This window comes from Pipistrellus hanaki (assembly GCF_964339955.1).
Source record: "Pipistrellus hanaki genome assembly, chromosome: 13".
Classification (NCBI taxonomy): domain Eukaryota; kingdom Metazoa; phylum Chordata; class Mammalia; order Chiroptera; family Vespertilionidae; genus Pipistrellus; species Pipistrellus hanaki.
This window is the reverse complement of record NC_140515.1, coordinates 54,942,067-54,967,465: the sequence shown is the minus strand read 5'-3', so window position 1 is coordinate 54,967,465 and position 25,399 is coordinate 54,942,067. Positions and strand designations below refer to the sequence as shown.

General features: G+C 41.1%; 3 protein-coding genes across 4 annotated transcripts in view; 1 reads left to right on the top strand and 2 right to left on the bottom strand.

The window, feature by feature from the left end:
* The window catches only part of KIF15 (kinesin family member 15), a 42,935-nt gene extending 30,198 nt beyond the window's left edge, over window positions 1–12,737 (bottom strand). For both annotated transcript variants that reach the window (XR_014796714.1, XM_084903172.1), the window contains exons 1-9: window positions 12,558–12,737; window positions 9,444–9,486; window positions 8,543–8,726; window positions 7,590–7,666; window positions 6,522–6,559; window positions 4,586–4,683; window positions 3,176–3,355; window positions 1,126–1,335; window positions 109–234 (exon numbers count right to left, since the gene is read on the bottom strand). Coding sequence is in view for 1 of the 2 variants with exons in the window: in XM_084903172.1 (XP_084759298.1) it covers window positions 109–234; window positions 1,126–1,335; window positions 3,176–3,355; window positions 4,586–4,683; window positions 6,522–6,559; window positions 7,590–7,666; window positions 8,543–8,726; window positions 9,444–9,486; window positions 12,558–12,576 (975 nt within the window). In the remaining variant the exon portion in view is untranslated. The remainder of the gene's footprint in view (window positions 1–108; window positions 235–1,125; window positions 1,336–3,175; window positions 3,356–4,585; window positions 4,684–6,521; window positions 6,560–7,589; window positions 7,667–8,542; window positions 8,727–9,443; window positions 9,487–12,557) is intronic.
* Window positions 12,738–12,768: 31 nt separating this feature from the next.
* Window positions 12,769–18,975, top strand: KIAA1143. Its single transcript, XM_084903252.1, has 3 exons — window positions 12,769–12,941; window positions 15,543–15,687; window positions 17,604–18,975. Exons 1-3 carry the CDS (start codon window positions 12,834–12,836, stop codon window positions 17,813–17,815), a joined length of 465 nt encoding a protein of 154 aa, XP_084759378.1. The 5' UTR covers window positions 12,769–12,833; the 3' UTR covers window positions 17,816–18,975.
* A 1,472-nt stretch (window positions 18,976–20,447) lies between these two features.
* ZNF35 (zinc finger protein 35) overlaps window positions 20,448–25,399 on the bottom strand; it is a 29,604-nt gene continuing 24,652 nt past the window's right edge. The window contains exon 5 of the transcript XR_014796715.1: window positions 20,448–24,226. The gene's annotated coding sequence lies outside the window, so the exon portion shown is untranslated. The remainder of the gene's footprint in view (window positions 24,227–25,399) is intronic.

Below are 25,399 nucleotides of genomic sequence, written 5' to 3'. Positions count from 1 at the left end.
TTAAGCAACGAAAATGTACACTCTGACCACCAAGGTGAGAAAATATCCCACTCTCAGCCAAGTGCACACAGCCAAAGGAAGCGGCCGGAGCCCAGTGATGTACTTTACCCGCAGCAAGAAGGTGAGTTTAGAGTCTCTGTAGCAGATATGTCTCTGTTTTCCATTTCCCACGTCCACGAGGGCTGTAATCACTTGGCCCAGGCAGCTCAGCGATCGGTTTATGTTACCTGCTTCCTAAGGCACCGGGAAGAGGACAGAAGTTCAGGCGCACTGGTTTCCTTTCAGTATTGTGAATTAACATACACCTAGCAGGGCGACAATTCTCAATGGAAAGGCTAGTCAGGAACATTAAGGATAACTTAACTTATTAGCAAAAAGATGTCCTCAACTATTTGCTAACCTTTTCCTATTTGACACACACAGCGATTTTAGTATTCAAACACAAAAATCATGTGAAGGAAAGACAATCAATGCCACCTTATCACTGTAACGGTTTTAAATTAATCTATAGGGAAGGCTAAACACTTGGCCTAGGCCTAAGTCCTGAACCCCTGAAGTATGAAAAAACACAGTTGTTCTTTCTCCTTATGAAGTGGGCAGTTCCGGAACACTTTTATAGAACAGGCTTTCTGCATGAAATCACTCAAACTTTTTCTGTATTTGGAGAGCTGAGAGAAAACTTGGTCAGGGACTCATCCTCAACGATCTATGCCGCCTTAAACCGCCAACCCAGCCCATCCATTGACCTATGCTGAAATGCCAAATCGCTTTTTGTCCGCAATAACCCTTAAGACGTCCCCGTGTGGCACGTATCCCTGTTCCTTTCTCCCTGCCCAGATCCTGACCCCTCTGAGAACACAACTCATGAGCTGCTGCTTCCCCATGCTTCCTCTAAGCAGTGCCTGCCACATCCTGCTTTCTCTGGTCCCTGCGGCCTCCTGGAATGAATTCAAATACCCGTGGTGCTGACAAACTCGTCCCACGTATGTTTACTGATCTACAACAAAAATGTTGTATCTTTTACAACTTCTTATTCCTTTGTAGCCCTCACAACCCTTAGCTGGGTATTGATTTCTATGAGAAATCACACACAAGTTCAACTGAAGACCATAATTTCATTCTTACCTTCAACCTCACCCCTTCTGTGTGGGTGTCTCTTTGCCTTTCGGATCCTGCTAAATCCACCATATTGAGTAGGGAGGTTCGTATATTTACAGTCTCACTGCTTTTCTCCATTGACTCTACTGTAATCGTGAAGACTGCATGAGACCTCGAGGATTCTCTATTCATTGATGTTGAGGCCACACGCCTGTTTCTCCATCCTCCAGACAACACCTGGGCGAAAAGAAACAGATCACCCCAAGTTCCAAGTGGTCACAATATCACTAACATCAATAGAAAAACAATAAGTAGTGAGAAAAATACTGGTCCATCAAGGATTATATGCAAGGTATTTTCCTTTTTGTCCCCTCAGTGTTATGGAAAGAGAACAAAAGGAATCAGAGGCAAAGGATCTAGAACGTTCTCTATTTACATTAACTAAATGCAAATCACAAAATTCCTCTGAACCCTTCCTTTCCCTAGACTATGAGAAAGCTAGACAAGATGAACCTCAAAATGACCTTCATGCCCCCATGCTGGAGGCTAATTCCAGCAGGTCATAAATGCAAGAAGTTCATCAAAAGGTTGGTGGACCTTTAGCCTTCAGCAAGGGCTAAAGATACATATTATTGCCTATTTGAATGGCCGAAAGCATTTCCCTAAACCTGAAGATCTGTATATATTATTGCCCGTTACCAAACAGCTAAGGGCATTTCAACTTACAAGTTATAGCTTCCTGCTGGCCAAACAGCTGAACAGCCATGGGCATTTTCCCCCAACCTGACAATGCCGACTATATACTAAACCTTACCTTTGTTAGGTATATCTACTTTGCTATAGGGCAAAATGTGGGAATAAAGAGCCCTTGGTCCAGAGATAGAGAGAACTTAGCTACTATAGCTAAGCTTCCTCTGGCTCCCCAAATAGATTATAAATTTACATTATACTAGAGGCCTGTTACACAAAGATTCATGCCAGAATAGGGCTTCCTTCCCCTGGCTTCGCTCCAAGCCACCCAGGTGCCTGCAAGTCCTCACTTCCCGCCAGAGCACTGCTCCTGTAGCTCCCTCCGGCCCCTCCACCAACCTCCCCCCCCCCCACCCTCTCCCTCATAGCAGGTGTCTGGCCATTCCAAGCCTGCACATGCAAATTAACCTGCCATTTTTGTTGGGTTAATTTGCATACACACTCCTGATTGGCTTATGGGTGTGGTGGAGGACAAGTCAATTTGCATATCTCTTTTATAAGTGTATATTTCAGGTCTTTTTATATGCAGTGCCTTCTCCAGATTCCTGATCCCTTCTAGATGCTGGGTATCACCCTGGCATTATCCCCACTTTTGTCACCATGTTGGGTTCACTAAGTATCTGTTCTCTCTTCCTATTCCCTATGGCAAGGAGGACACATGAAGATTCAGTTTGAGACTCTGGAATCAGATGAACATGAGGTCAATCCTTGGTTCTATTACTCACTAGTTGTACGGCATGGGGCCAGTCCAACCTTTTCACAGCTCAATCCCCTCTCTGTAAAATGGGATTATGGGTCTTATCCCATAAGGCAGAACACCTCAACCTGTAATGCACATACTAATCCCCTGGGATCTTAAGACTCAGATTCCGATTTCATAGGTGTGAGGTAGGGCCTTACATTCTTGTAACAAGCTCCCAGGTAATACTCACAGTCTGAGAACTATATTTTGAGTAGTAAGGTCATCATATGTACAGCTGCTTTGGGGAGCAGAAATCCTAGTAGCTCCTCAAAGGAGCAAAGCCCAGGAGGAACCACTAAAGAAATACAGACTCTATGAAATGTCCCCGTGTCATCCAGTATGGTTTTAGGAATGACTGGTTGGAATGAATGGCACCAAAATAATGCAAAATCAACAGTCACAAAGTTCTATTTTAACTAAGGGGAGTATAAAACACTGTCATATTCTGTTCTCTTTTCCTCTCATGAGCATTGTTATGCCTCTTCAAAATATGTTTAGTAGCTCAATTTTTGCTTTTGTTGCGATCATGGTGCATTTCACAGCATGTTACGCTGTCGAAGGATCACAAAGTTCAATGTCAGGTACCTGATAGGCTCCAGCTGCTGAGGTCACCACCTGCTCCACCGCACCCACAACAAAAACGCCCTTCTTGATGTGCTCCCTTAAGTACAGTCCAGCCGAGGCAGAGTCCAGTAGGTCATAGATCTGCTCGTTGTAGATTTCAATAAAGGAACACTTACAAAGGAAACTCTTCCCAGCTCCAGCCTGTAAAAGATATGTTATTTTTATGCATTCATCCCTATCTTTCATGAGCATTAATCTTTCACTTGCTTCACAAGTGTAAAATTTCTACAATCTTATCCTTTACACCATAAAAGATACCTAAGAGTCAGCTTAAAAAACCTAGGTAACTAGTTTTAACACATTCCTATATTTTACAGCAGCATCACTGTGTCCCAGGAACCATTCCAGAGGTGCTGAAAATCAGGGCAGGGAAATGGGAATTGAGCAGACCAGTTGGCCAATTTCATTTTTTTTTAAATGTATTTTTATTGATTTCAGAAAGGAAGGGAAAGGGAGAGATAAAAACATCAATGATGAGAGAATCATTAACTGGCTGTCTCCTGCACTAATGATCGAGCCCACAACCCAGACATGTGCCCTTGGCCGTAATTGAATCTGGGATCCTTCAGTTCGCAGGCCGACGTACTCACTGAGTCAAACTGGCTAGGGCGGCAATTTCATTATCATTTTATCTGTGACTTCCTCACAAAGTTTTACTTGAAACAGTGTTACATACTTTAAAAGACAAAAAATATTTTAAAAGCCTCTCTATAGAATTTTCAACCACAGAAATGCATGTCACTAAACCTTTTGCTGACATGCAATGTGTGTGTCTAACTGTAGCGGCTAGGGACAGTGTCTGCAAAGGAAAAAATGGCAAACCAATGTTACATATCAGACTCCTTAAAACATAGAACACTAATGGCTGTTACGCCTGGAAATCACCAAGCTAAAGAACACATCATGAGAATCTGGGAGCCAATGGAGGGAAACCCACATCCCAGGATGATGGAGCCAAACCACATGTGAGCAAGATTACATGTGCTGCAATGGAAGTAACATTGGATGTCATGAGGATCTAGGAACACCTGCAAGCAACTGTGAGCCTAGGAACAGGTAAGGGACAGAGCTTATTGAACCTCGGTTTCCTCAGTTCAGATTTTCTTACACTTCCTCTTTCAAAATCTAAGAGCCTAAGCAGCACTACATTCTTCCTTCTTTTAAACCAGCAATCTGGGTCCACGGATGATGCATATTTTATAAACTAAAAACTTTTTAAATAAAACTCAGAATCCTTTAATTTTATCTTAAGAATCAACAGTTTTTTAATACCACACTACCTGTACAAACTGTGAAATACAACCACCTCTATGTATCATGACAGTAGCTAACTTCTCAAAATAGAATTGCTTTATTGTTACAGTGTTTTACCTTATCTTTTTCACGATCAATTAAGGAAAACAAATATTCAAAACTTCGGGGGATTACTCCTCTCAGGTTATGAGAAAAATTATCAGATTCAGATGGTCCTAAAAAATGGAAAAATACATAGCTGTTCATTTTTGTTCACATTATAAGAGTTCTTCAAAATGACAACACAAAGGCTATTTATTTACACAGAAATAAGTTGACACATTATATAATCAATTTCTAAATAATTAAAATTTGGGTTTATGAGAGATCCAGTAATAAAACCTACCCATTGGACTACTGTAAGGAAGGCCCACAATAACTACTAACCAAGTTTAAAAAATAGTTGTCTAATAAATTTAGAAAACCATCTAAAAACCAAGCTTGTTAATTTTCACTCCTGCCAGGTACCAAAATTAGCAGAAATACCAAACAAATGTACTTTACATGTTACAAATAACAATGGGTCTCATGGGCTGACCTATATACACTAGCCATCGGTTTTTAGACTAATTATTCCTTTTCCGGAGTTGTTAATTATAAAATGGTGGTAATAATGGCATTAACTATCTCAAAGGCTATTACTAAAAATTGGCATTAGCTGGTATTTTTTAAAATAAATTTTTATTGACTTCAAAGAGGAAGAGAGAGAGAGGTAAGACATCAGTGATGAGACTAATCTATATTCTGCCTCCTGCATTCCCCCCTACTGGGGATTGAGCCCACAACCCGAGCATGTGCCCTGACCTGGAATTGAACAATGACTTCCTGGTTCATAGGTTGACACAATCATAAAGCCACACCAATTGAGCTAGCTGGTATTTTTTAAATTAGGCAGTAAAAGCCCAGCTGGTAAGAAAGATACTGTAGAAATATTTCATAAGATTTCTATTAAGTAAGAAAAATGTAGAGTACTCCTCTCTATGCTGTTAACATTGGGGAAAGAGGAAGACGTGAGCGAATATGTAAATAGCAGGACTTTACAGAATACTATTTCAAGCTATAGCTGCATATACTGGGGGAAAAACATAGCTAAAAAAGATCTCTAATATGCCTTAGAAACTAAAAGAACTAACAAAAGGCTGTTATATGCAAGAAAGATTCAGAAATAATTTTTAATAATATCATTATCTTGGTGTGCTACACCTGGAATATTTGAAACAGTCCTTGTAAAGTGTATCTTAAAAATATATGTCATAAAGGCAGAAAAATGCAAGTAAATGTACAAAGAGCGCAAATAATATTAGAGTGTGCAGGTAATTTTATAACATTTCCCTGTGAAATAATACAAAGACATTCAGCATACTTTTAAATATATACATATGTATGTGTGTGTGTGTGTATGTGTGAATAGTATATATAAATTGATTGATGTTACAGAGGAAGGGAGAGGGAAAGAGAAATAGAAACATCAATGATGAGAATCATTGATCAGCTGCCTTCTGCCCACCCCACACTGGGGATTTGCTTGAAACGATGCTGAAAGAAGCCAGACATAAGAGTGCATACAGTAAAGTTTCATTTGTAAAAGTTCCAAAACAAGCAAAACTAATGATGACAGAAGTCTGAGTTAATAGAGTACATATTCAGGGGCTGGGGTGGGGATAGTTGCTGACTAGGAATCTGGATCTACATAGTGGTTATACAGGCATATAAATATAGAAAGCCAGTAAGCTTCATTTAAAGATGGTTTATAAGCACCTACTTGTGCTAGGCATTGAGCTGGGAATAGAGCTACAAACATTGACTTTGCTTTCATGGGAATGGCCATCTGACAGAAGCCTGGGAAATAATGAGCTGACCTATATACACTAGCCAAAGGCTCATAGACTAATTATTCCTAATTTTATGAGGTCAACATCACGTATGTATAGAAATTATGCTTTCCCAAAATGGCTAGGTACTTTCAGCACAGAAGGAGACTAAGCCAGCCAATGTTCCTCACTAATTTACTTACCCATCATAGTAAACGTTTTCCCTGAGCCAGTCTGTCCACTGTAAAAGGAATATTAGATATTATTTTACACATGGAATTTAGAAGACCACCCCCTACATTAATATGGTGTACTCATGTATGAATTTTCCCATGAAGAACTGATTTTCTTTCTTATTTTGAATTACATTAGGTAAGTGTGAATGACCATTTTCTTTCTCCTCTATTTTACCACGGAGAGCTAACCACTGTGGGCTGGTAAGTGCTCTGGCTTATACAAACACAACCATTGGGGCTTTCACATAGGTTTTATTTACAACATTGGAATGAAGTTCTAAAGGTTGCTCTGCACTGTTTTCCCCCGCTCTAAATTTTACCTCAGATATTTTCCTGAGTCAATAGAGATCTACCTCATGTTCTTTAGGTGTATAATATTAGTCTTCTTCAACGTATCACAACTTATTTAACCAGAACAAACTGGACTTGTGTTTCCGATTTTTGCTATTTTAAAATAATGCAGTAATTCCTTCTCTATATTCTTCCTTTAAGATACTGAAACGTTTTATTTAAAAATAAAGTAATTGCCGAAACCGGTTTGGCTCAGTGGATAGAGAGTCAGCCTGAGGACTGAGAGGTCCCGGGTTCGATTCCGGTCAAGGGCATGTACCTTGGTTGCGGGCACATCCCCAGAGGGGGTGTGCAGGAGGCAGCTAATTGATGTCTCTCATCAATGTTTCTAATTCTCTATCTCTCTCTCTCTCTCTCTGTAAAAAATCAATAAAATATATTTTTTTTTAAAAAAGAAAGAAAGAAAAGAAAAAGGGAGCTGTAAGCCAAGTAATGTGAGTGGCCTGTCAAGTGGAGAATATGGATTCTCCCCTGGAGCTTCCAGGAAGGAACACAGCCCTGCTGCCACCTCTATTTTAGCTCAGTGAAGCTGTGCTAGACTCATGACCTAAGAACTGTGAGATAACCAATTTGTGCTGTTTCACCACTAAGTTGGTGGTAATTTGTTACATCAGCCATAGGAAATTAACAGAAGCACTTGTTATCGTACCCTTGTGTCCTTATACACAACAGTCAGCTACTTACTATGCAAAGATGGTGCCATTATATCCGCTCATGCAAGATTCCACAATGCCTTTGGCCACAGTTGAGAACACAGACTCCTACAACCAAACATGTGAACATTTCATAAAAATAAAAGCATTTTTCTTAAGCTGCATTCTAAAACAAACCAACAAAGACTGTGTGCTTAGTCCGGTCTGGTGTGGCTCAGTAAGTTGGAGCACCATCCTATACACTGAAAGGTTTCAGATTGAGTCCTGGTCAAGGCACATACTTAGGTTGCAGGTTCAATCCTGGGTTGGGTGTGTCCAGGAGACAAACTGATAGATATTTCTTTCTCCCATCAATGTTCTACCCCCTTCTACTCCCAATCCCTCTCTCTAAAATCAATTTAAAAATGCGAATGTTGAAACCTTAATCCCCAATGTGATGGAGATGGGCCTTTGAGAGGTAATTAGGTCTTTCTCTCTCCTTTACTCTCCCCTGCCCCTCCACCTCTCCACCAGTGAGGACAGTGAGAAGGCAGGTATCTACAAGCCAGGAAGTGAGTCCTCACCAAACACAGCATCTCTTGGCCTCGATATCTTGGACTCCCCAACTTCCAGGAACTGTTAGAAACCAATATTTTTTTATTTAGGCCATCCAGTCTATGATATTTTTGCTAAAGCTGTCAGGGCTGGCTAAGACCTCTCCTTAAATTGGGCAGATCAACAATACTTATCAATCAGCCAAGTGGCTCTGAAAAGTTCACCTTCACCGGATGGAGAGAAACAGTGAAGCAGGCTTGCCATTCTGATACAAAGTTTAATGAAGGAAGAAAAAGCATTTAAATAAAATTAAATTTTAAATATTTATGGACTGTCTGAGCTTCCTTATCTGAGATCTATCAAATTAAATAGACCAGAAACAAAATCCTCACAAAGAACAGAATCTTATATTTTCCAAAAGGAAAGTGACATTTCCAAAATGATCAGTACCTGAGTGGTGTCCATGCCGGCAACATGATCAAAAGTGAAGGTCCTGGGCTCGGGGTTGGAGTGCAGCCGGAGAGTCGTAGAGGAGAGCACACTTAAGCACAAGTTTTGCTCTCCATCAGCTGATCCAGAGCCCTCTGTAGGTGGACGAATTCGCACAAAAACTTTGATGGCATCACCTTCATTACTAAAGACAAAACATGTGGCAGCGGAGTTGACTGAAGAAAACTGGAAATGGATCTGAGGCTCACACTGCCTCTAATGTTTCTATACTGAGAGGTTCCCAACCAAGCCCAAGATTTACCCCGTTTACAGAAACCGCTTTTAAGAGTCCCACATGACCCACTCCCTTTACTGATTTGCTTCAGGACAGTCATCTTCACAAGCCTTTACTTGAAATCAACTCCAAGGGAGTTGATTGCAAGGAGCTCCAAGCACTGCTTGTCTCTAGTTTCCTTCTTAGAAGCTATAACAAAATGGGAGATACTAATTCCAACTTTTAGCCTGGAAGGTGAGAAGGCAGTGATGGGAGATGTGATTTCTTCCAGATTTCCAGGTAAACAAGGACCAAGCCCAATTTTCAAATACCCTTTGTTTCAAATATCCTTTACTATGCTACATTGTTATTTTAAGAAAGCTACCTCCCGCCAAGACCGGTTTGGCTCAATGTGAGAGCGTCAGCTTGGGGACTGAAAGGTCCCAGGTTCAATTCTGGTTAAGGGCATGCACCTTGGTTGCGGGCACATCCCCAGTAGGGGGTGTGCAAGAGGCAGCTGATCGATGACTCTCTCTCATCGATGTTTCTAACTCTCTATCTCTTCCCTTCCTCTCTGTACAAAATCAATAAAAATATATTTAAAAAGAAAACTACCTCCCCAATCTCATTCACAAGACTTTTTCTTACCTTGGCTGGTTAGACTGACAATTTGTCATACTGCGCAACTCAGCTAAAAAAAAAAGATAAAAAGTCATTAAAAGTATTTAAAGGTGCAATGCAATATGTGTATACAAATACATCTCCTACAGCAAAGGAAACTAAGCAGAAAATAAACAGATGGGATTACATCAAAATAAAAAGCTTCTGCACAGCAAAAGAAATCAACAAAATGAAAAGAGAGCCCACTGTACAGGAGAACATATTTGGCAATGATACGTCTGATAAAGAGTTAATATCCAAAATATAATTTAAAATCACTTTTCTTGAAATATTAAGGTTTATTGAATGTAACATTATTATATTTAAAATAGTTTTTCTTGCCCTAACCGGTTTGGCTCAGTGGATAGAGCATCAGCCTGCGGACTCAAAGGTCCCAGGTTCGATTCCACCTTGGTTGCTGGCACATACCCAGTGGGGAGTGTGCAGGAGGCAGCTGATTGATGTTTCTCTCTCATCAATGTTTCTGACTCTCTATCCCTCTCCCTTCCTCTCTTTAAAAATCAATAAAATATATTTAAAAAAATAGTTTCTCTTGAAATAAAAAACTGGGGAAAAAATATAAATATATATATATGGAACTCACACAACTTAACAAAAGGAAGACAAATAATCCAATTAAAAAATGGGCAAAGGACCTAAATAGACACTTCTCCTAAGCAGACATACAGATGGCCAAGACACATATGAAAAAATTCGCAGTCACTGATCACCAGAGAGATGCAAATTAAAATGACATTGAGGTATCAACTCACACCTGTGGGAATGGTTGCCATCAACAAACCAATAAATGACAAATGCTGGAAAGGATGTGCAGAAAAGGGAACCCTAGAACACTGCTGGTGGGAATGCAGGCTGGGGTAGCCATTATAGAAAGCAGTACGGAGATTCCTCAAAAATTAAATATGGAACTGCTATTTGACCTAGTGATCCCACTTCTAGGAATATATCTTAAGATATGGGAAAGCGGGAAGAGATAAACCAAAGAATTTGGACACAGACAAGAGGGTGGTGGAGGCCTTGGGCAGAAGGCAGGGGTGTCAATGGGAAAAGAGGGGGGACATATGTAATACTTTCAACATAAAGGTGTGAAGACATGGGTCTGATATTTCCATCTCAAACAAATGACTTGCCTCTCCGTTTGTTTTCCCACCTTTTCTTTCCTCATCACAGCCACTGGCTGACTTTTCCTTGGGGACCACGTGATTAGTTAAGCTCTAGGGGAGGTACTTCTGGTCAACCAGGAGTGCGCACTGCATTTCTCTCCAGGTGTCCCCGGAAAAACCTCCACAGCGCAAAGGTCAAAGCTGCAGAGAGCACTGCATGGCCTCTCTCTGCCCCTTCGCTCCCACTTCATGCTCCGGGCCTCTGGACAGCTGGGAATGCGAGAGGTGCATCGATGGGATGTCATCAACCTCAGCTTTGCTAACAAACTTCAAGGAGGGGGAGAATTCCCATGGACATCCCCAGCATCGCAAAGGGGCACTGCGAATACCCTTGCTCCCATCACTTCCAGAAAGCGATGTACAAAGACAAGGCAGAGTCCTTTAACAGACACACATACACCACTTTGTACTAATATGCCACAGGCATCAATTCTCTTGCTTGAGTCCAGATGTTCTGAACAAATGCTGCGGCTGTGCAGACAGCATCATAAAACATTTTGGTCCAATAAAACCAAGTGGTGCGCTAATGTCCCCTGAATAATCAAAGTAGCGGGACAGCCCTGCCGGTGTGGCTCAGTGGTTAAGCATTAACTAAGAACCAGGTCATGGTTCCATTCCTGGTCAGGACACAGGCTGGGGTTGCCAGCTGGATCCCCAGTGGGGGTCCCGCAGGGCAGGAGGCAGCCATTCAATGATTCTCTCCCCCCCAGTCTCTCGCTCCCTCTCCCTTCCTCTCTGAAATCAATAAAAATGTTTATAAAAAATGTTTTAAAAATTGTGGAGGAAAAGGAACATTTTTAGATGGACAAGAGAGCCGAGACCGGTTTGGCTCAATGGATAGAGCGTCGGCTTGGGGACTGAAGGGTCCGGGGTTCGATTCCGGTCAAGGGCATGTACCTTAGTTGAGGGCATATCCCCAGTAGGGGTGTGCAAGAGGCAGCTGATCCATGACTCTCATTGATGTTTCTAATTCTCTATCTCTCTCCCTTCCTCTCTGTAAAAAATAAATAAAATATATTTTAGATGGACAAGAGAGCATAAGGAGGTTTTCAGGTAGTGTTATAACTGACCTCAAAGGTTAATGAAACAGCAAACATATCAGGAGAGCATTACTATTGACGGCTAGAAGCTCTGTTGTTGGAAGGCTCAAACACCAAAAGTTCACAATTCCTGCCATCTTCCTAGGCTCCTCCTCCTTGCTATTCATACCACTCACTGAGATGCATCAGCTCAGCTCAAAATCAGCTCCAAAAACCAACGCGTAAAGGGATTAGGCGACGTAAGCGGTGGGGCGTGTAGTGCACAGGGAACAGTTAAAGGACCAAGAAATTAGCGAAAACTAAAGGGTTTATGGAAAGTAAAAATGACAGCGCTGCTCTCCATGAGAAAAAGGAGAAATTGGAGGGGTCTCCGTGAGGAGACTGTAGGGACTATGGGAATGCAGGCACTGCCGAGTTGTGCTTTAACAGTCTCCTATCTAAGAGAGTCTATAGCGGGCCCTCGGGGGAGAAAGCCGCGCTTGAGGCACCTGCAGCTTGGATAAGGGCCCCCTTCAGGAAGGTGAGCCGCGTGCAAATATGCAGAAGGTGGTGACAGCAGGACCGGCCCTCGGGCCGGCGTCCCGAGAGAGGCAGCCCGGGTGGCACACAGGAAGGGCCCAGCTACGAAACCGGAGTGAGAACCACAGAGCGGACACCGCTCCAAGCGGACCCCGTCCCCGGGGCCCAGCACCGTCCGGGCCCGCAGCGGGCATCGGCCCGTCCCCCGCACAGACGGGAGGGAAAAGCCATTCCTTCAGGGTCTCTGAGGGACAGCGATGCCAAAGGCCTCCCGCCGTTCAGCGGGGACCCCAGTGCGGCGTCCTCTCCCCGCTGTGTGCGGGGGCGGGGGCGGGCAGCGGAGCGGGCGCCATACTTACATTTGGAGCCGGGCGCCATGGCGCCCTCTCCTCTGAACCCCGAGACCAATGCAGGGGTCCCCCCGGCTCCGGGCGCGCAGCGAACCCGGATTCCGCTCGTTCAAGATGTCCGCGGGTTTGAATTTGGCGCGCAGGGAAGACGTTGACGTAAACACCTACGCCGCCATGTTGCCGGCCGCACGCAGGAGGCGGGACGTGTGACGTCACAAGCAGGCGCCGTCGCCTCTGCGCAGACTCCGGACCGTCCCAGGGCGCCGCCGTTTCCCCGGAGCGGCCATGAGCAAGCGGAACCAGGTGTCTTACGTGCGGCCCGCCGAGCCGGCCTTCCTGGCCCGCTTCAAGGAGCAGGTCGGCTACCGGGAAGGGCCCACCGTAGAGACCAAGGTGAGCCCGCGCCAGTCGCGGCGCGGAAACGCGGTCCGCCTGCCACTTCCGCTTCTGCTTAGTCTTAAAAGAGTCCAGGTACTGACCGGTCACTCCTCGCACCCGCATCTGAGTGGGCCCCGGACCCCATGCTGGTCAAACGACTGCAGCCCCCTGTGCCCAGGAACCTCTCTGTCGTTTTCAGAGTGCCTGCTCCGTTCTCGAAAGTGACTTGACGCAGGTAAAGCGCCTCGTCCTCGGTGGATGGTTAAGAAAGATCCCTTTCCTGCCTCTCCTGTCTCGCTCGCTTATCCCCAAACTCAAAAGTTAGCAAGATGGATGGTAGTGCCGTCCTGTTTTCCAGATAAACGGAGGCCACTCGGTCAGAAGGCCTGATGTCTTAGGCCTGGAGTCTGGAACATTTTTGGAGGAATGCTTTGGGTGTATTCCTTTGCTTTGTTGTTTATAAATATATCAAAAGCAACATCTGAATATTTTAGGATCTGAATAATTTAGGGATGAAATCCGTGGGGAATCAACTTTTGAGCCCTCCCAGGCTTCACCCCTACCTGGTTCACACCAAGTCCTGCCCTACCTAACGGGAAGAGACCATTATGCCTAGTGGGTATGTGGAGCAATAACTTTTTGGCACTTTGTGTCTAGCACTTAAGACTAACCTTAAGACTAACCCTCAAGTCCCTTAGAGCTTAGTAAAAGAGACAGACGGATTCATGTGAAATGACTCAATCCAGTGAGTATGCTAAACCCAGGCGTTATGCTCGGCTCTGAAAGGACAAAGAGATGGCATCTCCAGGTGCCATATTCTTTAACACCTTCTGCCTGCCTCATCTCTGCGTTCAGAGGTCACTGCCTCTGTGAAGGTTTTTGAAGCTCCCCACAGATACTCCTCCTCTGTTCACTGTGTCCATTGCATCTGTAATAACTCATATTATTTTGCATTTAACTTACTTGATCCCCTGTGTATTTTCACTATCAAATCAAACCCTCTAAATTAATATCTCAAATCACTCTTTTTTCCTACCACCTACCACAGTGCCTCGCATAACATAGTGGGTGACAAGTTACATTGGTTAAATGACTATGCTTGTCATCAGGCAAAGTTCCTGGGAGGAGGGGATATTTAGATTAAATCTTGAGTATGAAGAGGTCAACAGGTAGGGATGGAAGGTACAGCATGGGCAAAAGTGTAGAGATGGTGAGTTATGGAATGTAGAGGGGATTGAGGGGCTGATTGAGGTGAGGCCATATAGACTATTCATTTGCAACAGGACCCATTTTTGGTTAGCGATAACATCATCAGGAAGTGACTGATCCCTAGGACCAAAAGTAGTGATGACAACAAAGAGGATGAGGTTAGGACACGGATTCAGCAGTGCAAAAAATGAGACCTAATTTTATTGTTTGCTTGAGATCATTAGGACCTGTTCTTCACTGGTCCATTTCATCTGTAATAATTCAAATCGTTTTGCACTTCAAATTTAAGTTAACACTTTTATGGTTACAGTTTGGAATGATATCTTAGAACTCTGGAGGGAAAAGCTTTCCAATGAATACCAGTGATTTGGGCTTATTTATGGAATCAGCAGACTTTTCCTTAAAGAGAGACCCCATGTTCCTGTGTTTGTGAAACCAAATTCATCATTTATTTGTTTGGCAATATAACCGTCATCCTAGTGATCTGTTAACAAAAACAAGGAAAGAGTTCATTTTATAATTGAGACAAAGGTTAAAGGTTAATCTTATTCATTCAACTTGAGAGTTAATTCAGGCGTGACTTTGAACAGTCTTAAGGGTTGTTGCCACTGTTCCTTAGACGATTTCTCTTGTTTTCCAGTCAGTTGCATAAACAAAACATCAGAATTAATGATTCTCAATCTAATGAACACGAGAAATGATTTCATTTCAAATTCCCATTTTCTTGGCTAACAATACTAGCTGCCTACTTGTTTATAGTCATTTTTTGGAACCTTTCAGAGACAAATAGGTAAAACTAATGAATCATTAGTGAATAGATATCATTAAAAAGAATGGACTTAAAAAATAAATGGGACTTATCAAGTAATTTCATAATTTAAAAAGAAAAGCACAAAGTATTTCATATTCCTCCATAATTTGACACATTTAGAAAACGGCTGATAGACCTCTAACCAAGCTGTTGGGAGGAGGAGAGATGAGCAAAGCTGGGAGAAAGCTTTTACTTTTTACTTTTACTTTTACCAAGCTTTCTGTGCTTGGAAGTGTCTGCTTATTTTTTGTCACACTTTGGAAAGAGATGGAAGTGAAAGGGTTGGTGAAGAGCAGAAGTGGGTTAGCACTGTCCGGAGCAGGCTGGGAACCCTGGCAGTATGTGAAGCAGAGGCTCTGACACGGGAAACTGCAAGCTCGGGTCCTGCTGCCATGGGAACTAATCCCACTGGATAGTCATCCCAGGGTAGCTGGCAGCCAGTCCTCTTCCCTGCCTGAGAGGTTAGGTTCCTGAGTTGAAAATTTATTGCCAAACACATTTAATCAATAAAGTTACCCTTCTCACTTTAGCAGTTCCAGTGATTGTTTTGGGATTGGGGTCAGGGACTGACAAGTCATGTTCGTGTTTTCCCCTAGAGAATCCAGCCTCCGCTCCCAGATGAAGATGGTGATCACAGTGACAAAGAGGATGAACAGCCCCAAGTGGTGGTTTTAAAAAAGGGAGACCTGTCAGCTGAAGATGTCATGAAAATCAAAGCAGAAATAAAGGCTGCCAAAGCAGGTAAGTCTGAAAGGATTCTGCTTTTTCTAACAATTTAAGGGGCCTGGAGTATGAAGTTTTTTTATATAATAGTATGGTGTGTTTGAAGGATAGTCCTACTTCAAACTTTAGCTTTAACACTTACAGATATGTAACTTGAAGACGATATTTCACCTCAACTTCAGTTATCTCATCAGTGAAATGGGTCAATACCTACCTTATTGGGTTGTTATGAGGACTAAGTATAAGTTTAAGTAAAAACATTCTGCTTTTTAAAAAAATAGGTGGTTAGGTTCACAAACTAAGCAACAGAGATCTGTTTAATACCTGACGTGTGGTATGCTATGTAATAAATTTTTTCTTTCTTCATAACTATTTATTACATTGCTTTAGGAGAAAATGATGGAATGCCATACGGTCACTTTTCAAAATATTGGGTCGGCAACTAAGTAATTGCGGATTTTAAATTTTTTCATAGAACTAAATAACTTTATTCTGTAATGTATTGCCCATTTTGATCAATGACCTTTTGCCATCTTTCAGGCAGCATCATAATCCCACGTTCAAAAAACTTCTGGTTTTTATTAGCAAAAAACTGAATCAGATACGATTTGACATCATCATCATTATTGAAATTTTTACCATTCAAGGAGTTTTGTAAAGATCGAAACAAAAAGTAATCAGATGGTGCAAGGTCAGGACTATATGGTGGATGTGGCAAAACATCCCAACCAAGCTCCATTAATTTTTGCCGAGTGACCAAAGATGTGTGTGGCCTTGCATTGTCATGATGGAATACAACACCTTTTCGATTTGTCAATTCAGGCCGCTTTTCTTCAACTGCATTGTTTAATTTCGTTAGTTGTTCAATGTAGACATCAGAATTGATCGTTCAGTTGGGTGGTAAGAGTTCAAAGTAGACAATTCCTTTGTAATCCCACCAAACTGATAACAAAACCTTCTTTTGATGAATATCAGCTTTTGATGTTGTTTGAGTTGGTTCACCTGGCCTGCTCCACGATCTTTCCCGCTTGATATTGTTGTAAACAACCCATTTTTCATCTCCAGTTATCAGTCGTTTTAAAAATGGATCATTTTCATTACGTTTCTTTAGCAAATTGCAGCTGCTAATGCGTTGCGTTAACTGTGATTCTTTCAGTTCGTGAGGAACCCATGTATCGAGTTTTTGAACATAGCTAAGTTGCTTTAAGTGATTTTCAATGCATGTATGTGATACATGAAGCTTCTCTGCAATCTCACGTGTTGTACTGTGACAGTCCGAATTGATTATTGCTTTGATTAGGGCGTCATCAACTTCAACTGGACGACCAGAGCGTTTTTCATCTTTGAGTGAAAAATCACCAGAACGAAATTTGGCAAACCAATTTTGACACTGCCGTTCTTTTAAGGCTTCGTCACCATAAACAGCACATAACTTTTTATGAGCTTGCGATGCGTTTTCCCTTTGCGGAAATAAAAAAGCAAAATATGACGAAAATGTTCCTTTTGATTTTCCATTTTTCAACGAACGCCAAACGAAAACTACAAAACAGATCAAAAAACTTTTTTTACTGATTAACAGCTGAATAGCCAACTATCAAATAACAAAATGTGTTTTACATTTGTACTACGTCTGCAAACTAAAAATTCAACTGAAGCCATATATGTGTGAAACCCGCAATTACTTAGCTGCCGACCCAATAGTTAACAATACAGCCTGATTGTAATAAATTAAGGACTAGCAATATTATAGACTACTTCAGGAAGCACTTAGTAAGGGACTGCAGGTCTTATCCCATAGAGCCGAGAGGCAGTAGAGATGACCAGGCTAACTGATTATAGGATTTCCTTAAATACAGTACAGGATTTTCTTGCCATTTGACTCTCCAATAAAGTCAATATAATAAGAGGAATCTTCAACTTTGTTTTTACTGCAGATGAAGAGCCAGCTTCAGCTGATGGAAGAATCATGTATCGAAAACCAGTGAAGCGTTCCCCGAATGAAAAATATTCAGGTTTAACAGCAAGCTCAAAAAAGAAAAAGACAAGTGAAGATGAAATAAATCAGCAGGACTCAGTTAAAAAGAACACACAAAAACAAGTAAAAAACAGTAGCCTCCTTTCTTTTGACAGTGAAGACGAAAATTAATGAGTATAAACATTTTGGACTTAGTTTTTAAAGCATATGGGATTTTTAAAAATAATCTTTTTTTTCCTATTATAACGATAATACAAGTGCATTCTAGAAAAGTTATAAAATACAGGAAAAAAATTTTTAGTAAGATAAAAAACTATGTCCACCCTTTAATACCCCTTTTGACTTGAAATGCAAACTTTGTAGATATTAACTATATTATTAACACTTTGTTTATTCCCTTGGGGGGGGGGGGTGTATATATGTAAGTTATATTTTTTAACAAATTATATTGTGATTGTATTGTGTCTCTTTAATTTCTCAGTTACATTATATTGTATTTTCTAGGTCAGTAATAACGACAGAGTATTTTGTATTAAACAGATCCCCTACTGCCTCTTCGTCTAGCAAAACCCCACTTTGGGTGGGGAAATGATAATGTGGATAGTCAAGAATACTTCCCAGCTCCTGCTAAGGGTTGCTCTGTGACAGTTCTGGCAAGTTATGAGATACAAGTGGGTCTTGTACAAGTAAGGATCTAATACAAATGATCTTGATACAAATTAGGATCTGATGTATAACATGGTGGTGACTAGCTAATAAAACTAAAGAGAGACACAAATGGAAGTCTGCTTAATAAAGCTACTAGGTTTTTTGATACAAAAGGACAGATTTGGCAAGCATGAACCTTTGTCCAGTTTTATTGAGAAATAATTGACATTACTATAAAAGTTTAAGGCATACTACATAATGGTTTGATTTACATCTATTATGAAAAGTATTTGAATATTCTTAAAGCTTTTGAAGCTTATTTTCAAATTGCTTTCTAGAGAGGTTTTTACCATTTTATTCATTTAACATCGCCCACTTGCCTCATCCATAACAGTGCACCTGCATGGGCTAGACCCAGACTTTTCATTTTTGTCAATTTGATATATTGAAAATGGTGTTTAATAGTTAAATTTAATTGACACTTTCTGTGATTAACAAGGGAGGCTAAATTGTTTTTCATATTTAACAAACCATTTTGTATTTCTTTGTCTAATTAACTTTTTGTTCATTTCCCATTAGTACAGTCATGTTTTTACTACTAATTTGTAAATTATGTAATCTATCAATCCTTTCTGTTGTTGTTCTTTGTTTCTCAGCCTCTATCAGATAAAGAATCACTTGTATTCTCTTGTTCTTTGTTTTTATTTTTTACATTTTAAACTTTGTTCCCTCTGGAAGTTATTTTGGTATACTTTTTTTCTCGAACAATTAAATTGTCCTAGAACCACGTGTTTCTCACTTGAAAGACCCCCTGAACAAGAGATTACTCATTTGGGGGAACAGGAAAGGAGAGCACAGTAAAGTGAGAGCCTTTCAAGATCATGCCTAATAGCCTAACCATTTTCCTCGTTACTGCGTGTCAGCCAAAACTGGGGACTTGTCCAGATCCCATCCTTCACCAGACACCCATCATGAATAAAGAATTTCAGAGCGTCCATAATATGAATTTGGTGCCACATCTATCTTTTCCCCATTTTAAGATCTAGTGTAAAGAAGATTCAAAAGTGATTCGTGTGAGTGGGCTAGAAGCCCAATTGTGTCTAAATTGTACAACTTAGGCCTGAAGCCATTCTGTAATACGGTCTTTAATGTAGATTCTTTATAAACCCAAGTATTTTTCTAATCCAAATCATTGCTATATCTACTCTTGTACTAACATCACACTTTTAATTACTGTAAATTTTAACGTCTTAGTATAGAGGTTGGAATCTTGAGGGCAAGGATTTGACTTATCACTATGTCCTCGGGACCCAGAACAATACCTAGCATAGTGAGGGGATTACAAATGTAGTTTGAATGAGAGTGTTTCCTTTATGTGTTTTGTTTTTTAATACACCAGTGGTTCCTAAAGTGTGGATCCTGGACTTGGCATCAGCACATCTTGGGAACTTAAAAATGCAAATTCTCAGCCATTGCCTAGTAAATCTGAAAATTTAAAATTTAAACAAATAGTATGACAAACTATTAAAAAGGTCTTAAATTTGAATTTGATGAAGTCTTTACCTATATTTCTAACAATATAGTGGTAAGAGTTATCAGCCAGGAAGCACATTTTGCGATGAAAGGCCAAGATACAGTAGCCTGTGAGATTGCTGAGCAGCCTTAACAAAATTGCTTCACCTTCTGTAAACTGCTTTCTAAGAACAGTGGGTTCTGTTAACTGCAGGATCTGTTTTGCTGAGAAAAAGGTGAGTTTGGGGCCAGAGAAGAGAGCCTAATCTTGTGACCTGTTCCCATTGCTCCTCATGACTGGATCTTATGACTAGGGCTAAACAACTAGGCTAATAGTGTGATTCCAGAGTGGAGACAGAAGCCGAGAATTATCTTGTGCCCAAAAGATGGTGCCCTAGCCAGTTTGGCTCAGTCGATGAAGCACTGGCCTATGGGCTAAAGGGTCCCAGGTTCGATTCTGGCTAAGGGCACATGCCCAGGTTGTAGGCTCGATTCCCAGTAGGAGGTGTGCAGGGGACAGTTGATCAATGATTCTATCTCATTGATGTTTCTCTCTCATTCTCCCTTCCTCTCTGAAATAAATAAATACATATATATTTTTAAAAGTAAGATGGTGCTCAAAGAATAATGGGCACATGTTAAAAGGACATAAATGGAGGAGAAGGGATAAGTCTTTCTGGTAGGACATTAATCACCAATGGCCAGATCTGGAACTATCTAAAAGAGAAAATAAATGATAGTAGATTGCAATTCAGGATAAAATTTCTTATGGCTACAAATAAACTATTAAATAAGTGAGAGAAAAGGAGTGATAGAAATAAAAAATCACCGTTTGGCCAATTCCACAGTAATAAGTTGCAGTGGGCTGGATGACAGCCTCCAAAGAGATGGGTCCTACTCCCTGGAACCTGTAGATGTTTTCTTCTGTGTGATTAGGTCTCTCAAGATAGGATTATCTAAAAGCCATTAGGTAGAGGAAGATTAGCTAAGGCAATGTGAAGACAGGCAGAGACTGGAATGATGTAGCTACAAGCCAAAGAATGCCAGCAATCACAGGAAGCTGGAAGAAGGGACAGCTCCTAAAGTCTTCGGAGGGAGTACAACCCTGCCAACACCTTGATTTCACCTAAAGGAGCGAATTTCAAATTTCTGTTCTTTTTAATTGATTTTTTTTTTTACAGAGAGGAAGGGAGAGGGATACAGTTAGAAACATTGATGAGAAAGATACACCCATCAGCTGCCTTCTACACACCTCCCACTGGGGATGTGCCCGCAAACCAAGGCACACGCCCTTGACTGGAACTGAATCTGGTGTCCTTCAGTCTGCAGGCTGATGCTCTATCCATTGAACCAAACAAGTCAGGGCTGCATTTCTGTTCTAAGCCACCAAGCTTGTGATAATTTTTACAACAGCCATAGGAAACTAATACATAAGAGACTGAATAGATGGATTAAATGTCAAATAAATTTGATAAACAAAGAACCTGAAAGGGACTGAGGAATGAGAGAAAAATATACTCTATTTCTCAGAATAAAATATCAGTCAGTGGTAACCTGTGATATCTTTATTTTCAGGAATTTAAAAAAGAGGTTGTCATCCTCTAGACTTTTCCAATGTAGCTCATGAAAAATATTTCCCTAAATACTCCTGTCCAGGACAAGATATGCCCAATAAAATCTTCCTTCTTCACAAATGCTTTCTCCTTAAAGGCAAACAAACCGAGTCCCACTTGGCTTGGACACTGTTAATCTTAATGGATTCCTCTCCCCAATTCCCTGAGAACCAGTAACCCAGCCAAATTTATAAGCTCAAGAGAAAGGTTTACACATCTGTCTAAGGCAGTGGTACACTGATGGCTTGCTCAGGCATAGGCAGGTTTCCTGCTCTGCGGCTTCTTATGGCCACCAGCCAAGCACAGGCCATTTCCATCCTGGATAAGCCACTCTTCCTCGGGGACAGAAGGCCTTCCTCCCCATGGCCTTCTCGGCAAATATGACTCCCTTCCCAGAAACTGACAGCACTCAAGTAAAGTTTCTCCTGACCTATTTCAGAAAAGATCTCCCTCATTCTGATAAAAGCCTTCTTTACCATCATATATGTTGAGATCACCCGTTCTTGGGGCATACCTCCTTATTGGTAAATGAATATGGGTCATCTTTCACTTGTTTCTGTCTCCCCTCTATGGGCCATTTCCACAGGTTGAGCAGCTCCCCATACAGTAACACGGTTATACAGCTGCCTCAAATCTGGAGGCAACTTAGCATTACAACAAAATGCTGCCACTTTCAGACTGACAGTGTTTGGAAAAGCATTTAGGCCACCTGGTGAGTGAACATATATGATACTTTGGGAAGATAGGTGAGTGTAGTAAGGGAAAGACAAACACTAACTTAACAAATGGCACCTCGAGCTATGAGTCACATGAGAAGAGCGGAATGGCAAGCAGCAAGGATTTATCTCAAAAGCAGGAACTTCCTTTCTACAGAGAAGGGATGCGGATAGACACTTAGAAACATCGATCAGCTGCCTCCTACACACCCCCTGCTGGGGATGTGCCTACAACCAAGGTATATGCCCTTGACTGGAATTGAACCTGGGACCCTTCAGTCCGCAGGCCTATGCTCTATCCACTGAGCCACACCCGTTAGGCCCTAGCAGGAACTTCTTTCTACCCTGTACTCACAGATGTGCACCTGGAATAGATCTGCATTCTCCAATCCCCCACATATATTTCTGGAAATACTCTTATGAGGGCAGTATTTAAGACTATTTTATCCTTCCTTCCAGGAACTATACCTGCCCCAACTCCTCAATTTCTTGAGAAACTGCCATTACCTAATACGAGGTTCATTCACCATTGTGAAGTTTCTGATGTCTGAAAAGCACTGAACTATGTCTGAAGAATTTTCCACATTTAATGCATTCATAAGGCTTCTCACCAGTGTGAATCCTGAAATGTTCACTAAGGTGTGCATACTTGCGGAAGGTTTTCTCACACTCACTACATTTAAAGAGCTTCTCACCAGTGTGAGTTCTATGATGTTCAGTAAGAGATGAGCTATGAGCAAAGGCTTTCCCACATTCTTTACATTTATAGGGCTTCTCTCCAGTGTGAATTCTCATATGTTGTGTGAGGCAGGAATTCTGATTGAACCCCTTCCCACATTCCTTGCATTTATAAGGTTTTTCTCCAGTGTGACTTCTCTGATGCCGAATAAGACAAATGCTCTGAATGAAAGCTTTCCCACATTCACTGCATTTGTAGGGTCTCTCCCCTGTGTGAATTCTTTGATGTTTGGTGAGTGGGGTACTCTGAGTAAAAGCTTTGCCACATTCTTTACATTTATAAGGTTTCTCTCCAGTATGAATTCGCAGGTGTTTAATAAGGGATGGACTCTGACAAAAAGCTTTTCCACATTCCTTACATTTATAAGGTTTCTCTCCAGTATGAATTCTCTGATGCTGAGAAAGGTTTGCCTTTGTTTGAAAAGTTTTCCCACATTCATCACATTTGTGGGGTTTTTCCCCCGTGTGAATTCTCTGATGTTGTGTAAGATTTGAGTGTTTACGAAAAGAAGAACCACATTCACTGCATGAGTAAGGTTTCTCTCCAGTGTGGATTCTCTGATGATGAATGAGGTGTGTGTTCTGATTGAATGCCTTCTCACACCTATTACATTTATAAGGTTTCTCTCCAGTGTGAATTCTCTGATGTTCAGTGAGATGTGACTGATTGTGGAAGGAATTCCCACATTCATTACATTTATAAGGTTTCTCTCTAGTGTGGATTCTTTGATGCTGAGTAAGAAATGATCGACAACAAAATGTTTTCCCACACTGCTTACATCTGTATGGTTTCACTCCAGTGTGAATTCTTTGATGCTGAACAAGGATCGAACTACAACTAAAGGCTTTTCCACAATCCTCACATACATAGGGTCTCTCTCTAGTATGCATTCTCTGATGTTGAGTAAGGGATGAGCTCTGAGTAAATGCTATTCCACACTCGTTACATTTCCAAGACATTTTCCAAGTGGAGAGGGTTGAGCATTTACTTTGGTTTGAAATCTCATTGGTGTGTTTGCTACTTGTCTTCCACTGATGTAGACTTTCTTCTGTAGAAACCCTAAGATGAGTAACAAAGCTTGAGGTCAAAAGTAACCTCTTCTCAAAATTATATTCTTGGCTCATCATTTTAGGAAGTGCTTCCTTTCGGATGCAAGTTATTCCCCCAAAACCTCCTTCCTGGAAAAAGCATGACCTGGGCACCTCTTCAGGAGAGTTTTCCTTCATGCTCTCACATGCATGTTTTTCTTCAAATGTAGAATCCCAGGGTTCATCCTCTTGGAGTCTGTTTCCTACTGTTCCTGGTGACTCAATTTCAGAGACTTCCTGCTCTGGAGCATATTTGTTCATCCAACCTGAAAGAAACCATCAGAATCAATCTCATATATGGCAAAGTGAAGGCCCTTGAAGTTCTGAGACCTAACTTTGCAGGTCTCAGTAAGAAGTGAATGGGACAAGTAATTCAAAGTTACAAGTGGCAGAAGAGATTTTTATCAGGATAAAGTAATCACCATTCATTAGGAATTCCATGGAAAGGGCAGCTACACACACCCAGAGAGTGAGAGAAGCAGAAACAATGGAGATAAGGGGAAAATACCAAGCAACAACAAGCTAATGATTAGGGCAAGACAGGAAATATGGATTTTTATATTTAAAAAATGGAGGATAGCGGGAGAATGTAAAATAACAAATGCTGGAAATGAAAGAGATAAAATTACTACAGGGGAAAAGCTGTCCCCATTTCTACCCCCAACAACCATAAAAAGATGGTCATTTTATCGCCTGAGATTCACTCAGTTTCTCTTGTAAAATTTCCAAAGCCCTGCTGCTTTCCCCATTGGTTGTACCTTGCTAACTCACATGGACAAATCTTTTTTCCAATATCTCTGTTCAGCTCCTTGCATATTCAACATCCAGAAATCTTTTCCTTGCTTTAATTATAAAACACTTCAAGATTGGAAAACTGGAAGCCCTGCTTACAGGGGAAACAGGCGGAGATGGGATATCACTGTTAGTAAATAAAAGTGAGAAAGAGATGTTGCCTAGGGAGACTATCTAATGACTCACACAAAATTTGTTAGGTGAGCAATGTGACTGCATCGGAAAAATCAGGATTGGCCTATTATCATTCTAAGTTCACAAACTCCATTTGTCAATTCTCTAAGAAGTGAAAGCTAGACAGAATGATATTATATCAAATACTCTTAATTATTGATAAATAATTAAGAATATTATTTATACAAATAAATAAGAAAAGGATAGGGATATTCAAATTAATATGTATCTGCTGCCCTACACAATAATTTATATGAAAAGTCAATTAATAAAATAAGAAGTTATTTGGGAGTCACAATCAGGCTTATGCATTCATTAGTCTAATCCAGCCCTGCCAGGATAGCTCATCGATTGCATTGACCTCTGAACAAGGAAGTCATGGTTCGATTCCTGGTCGGGGCAATCTCTCCCTCTCCCTTCCTTTCTGAAATGAATAAAAGATATATTTTTTAAAAGGCTTCAGTTTAAATAAA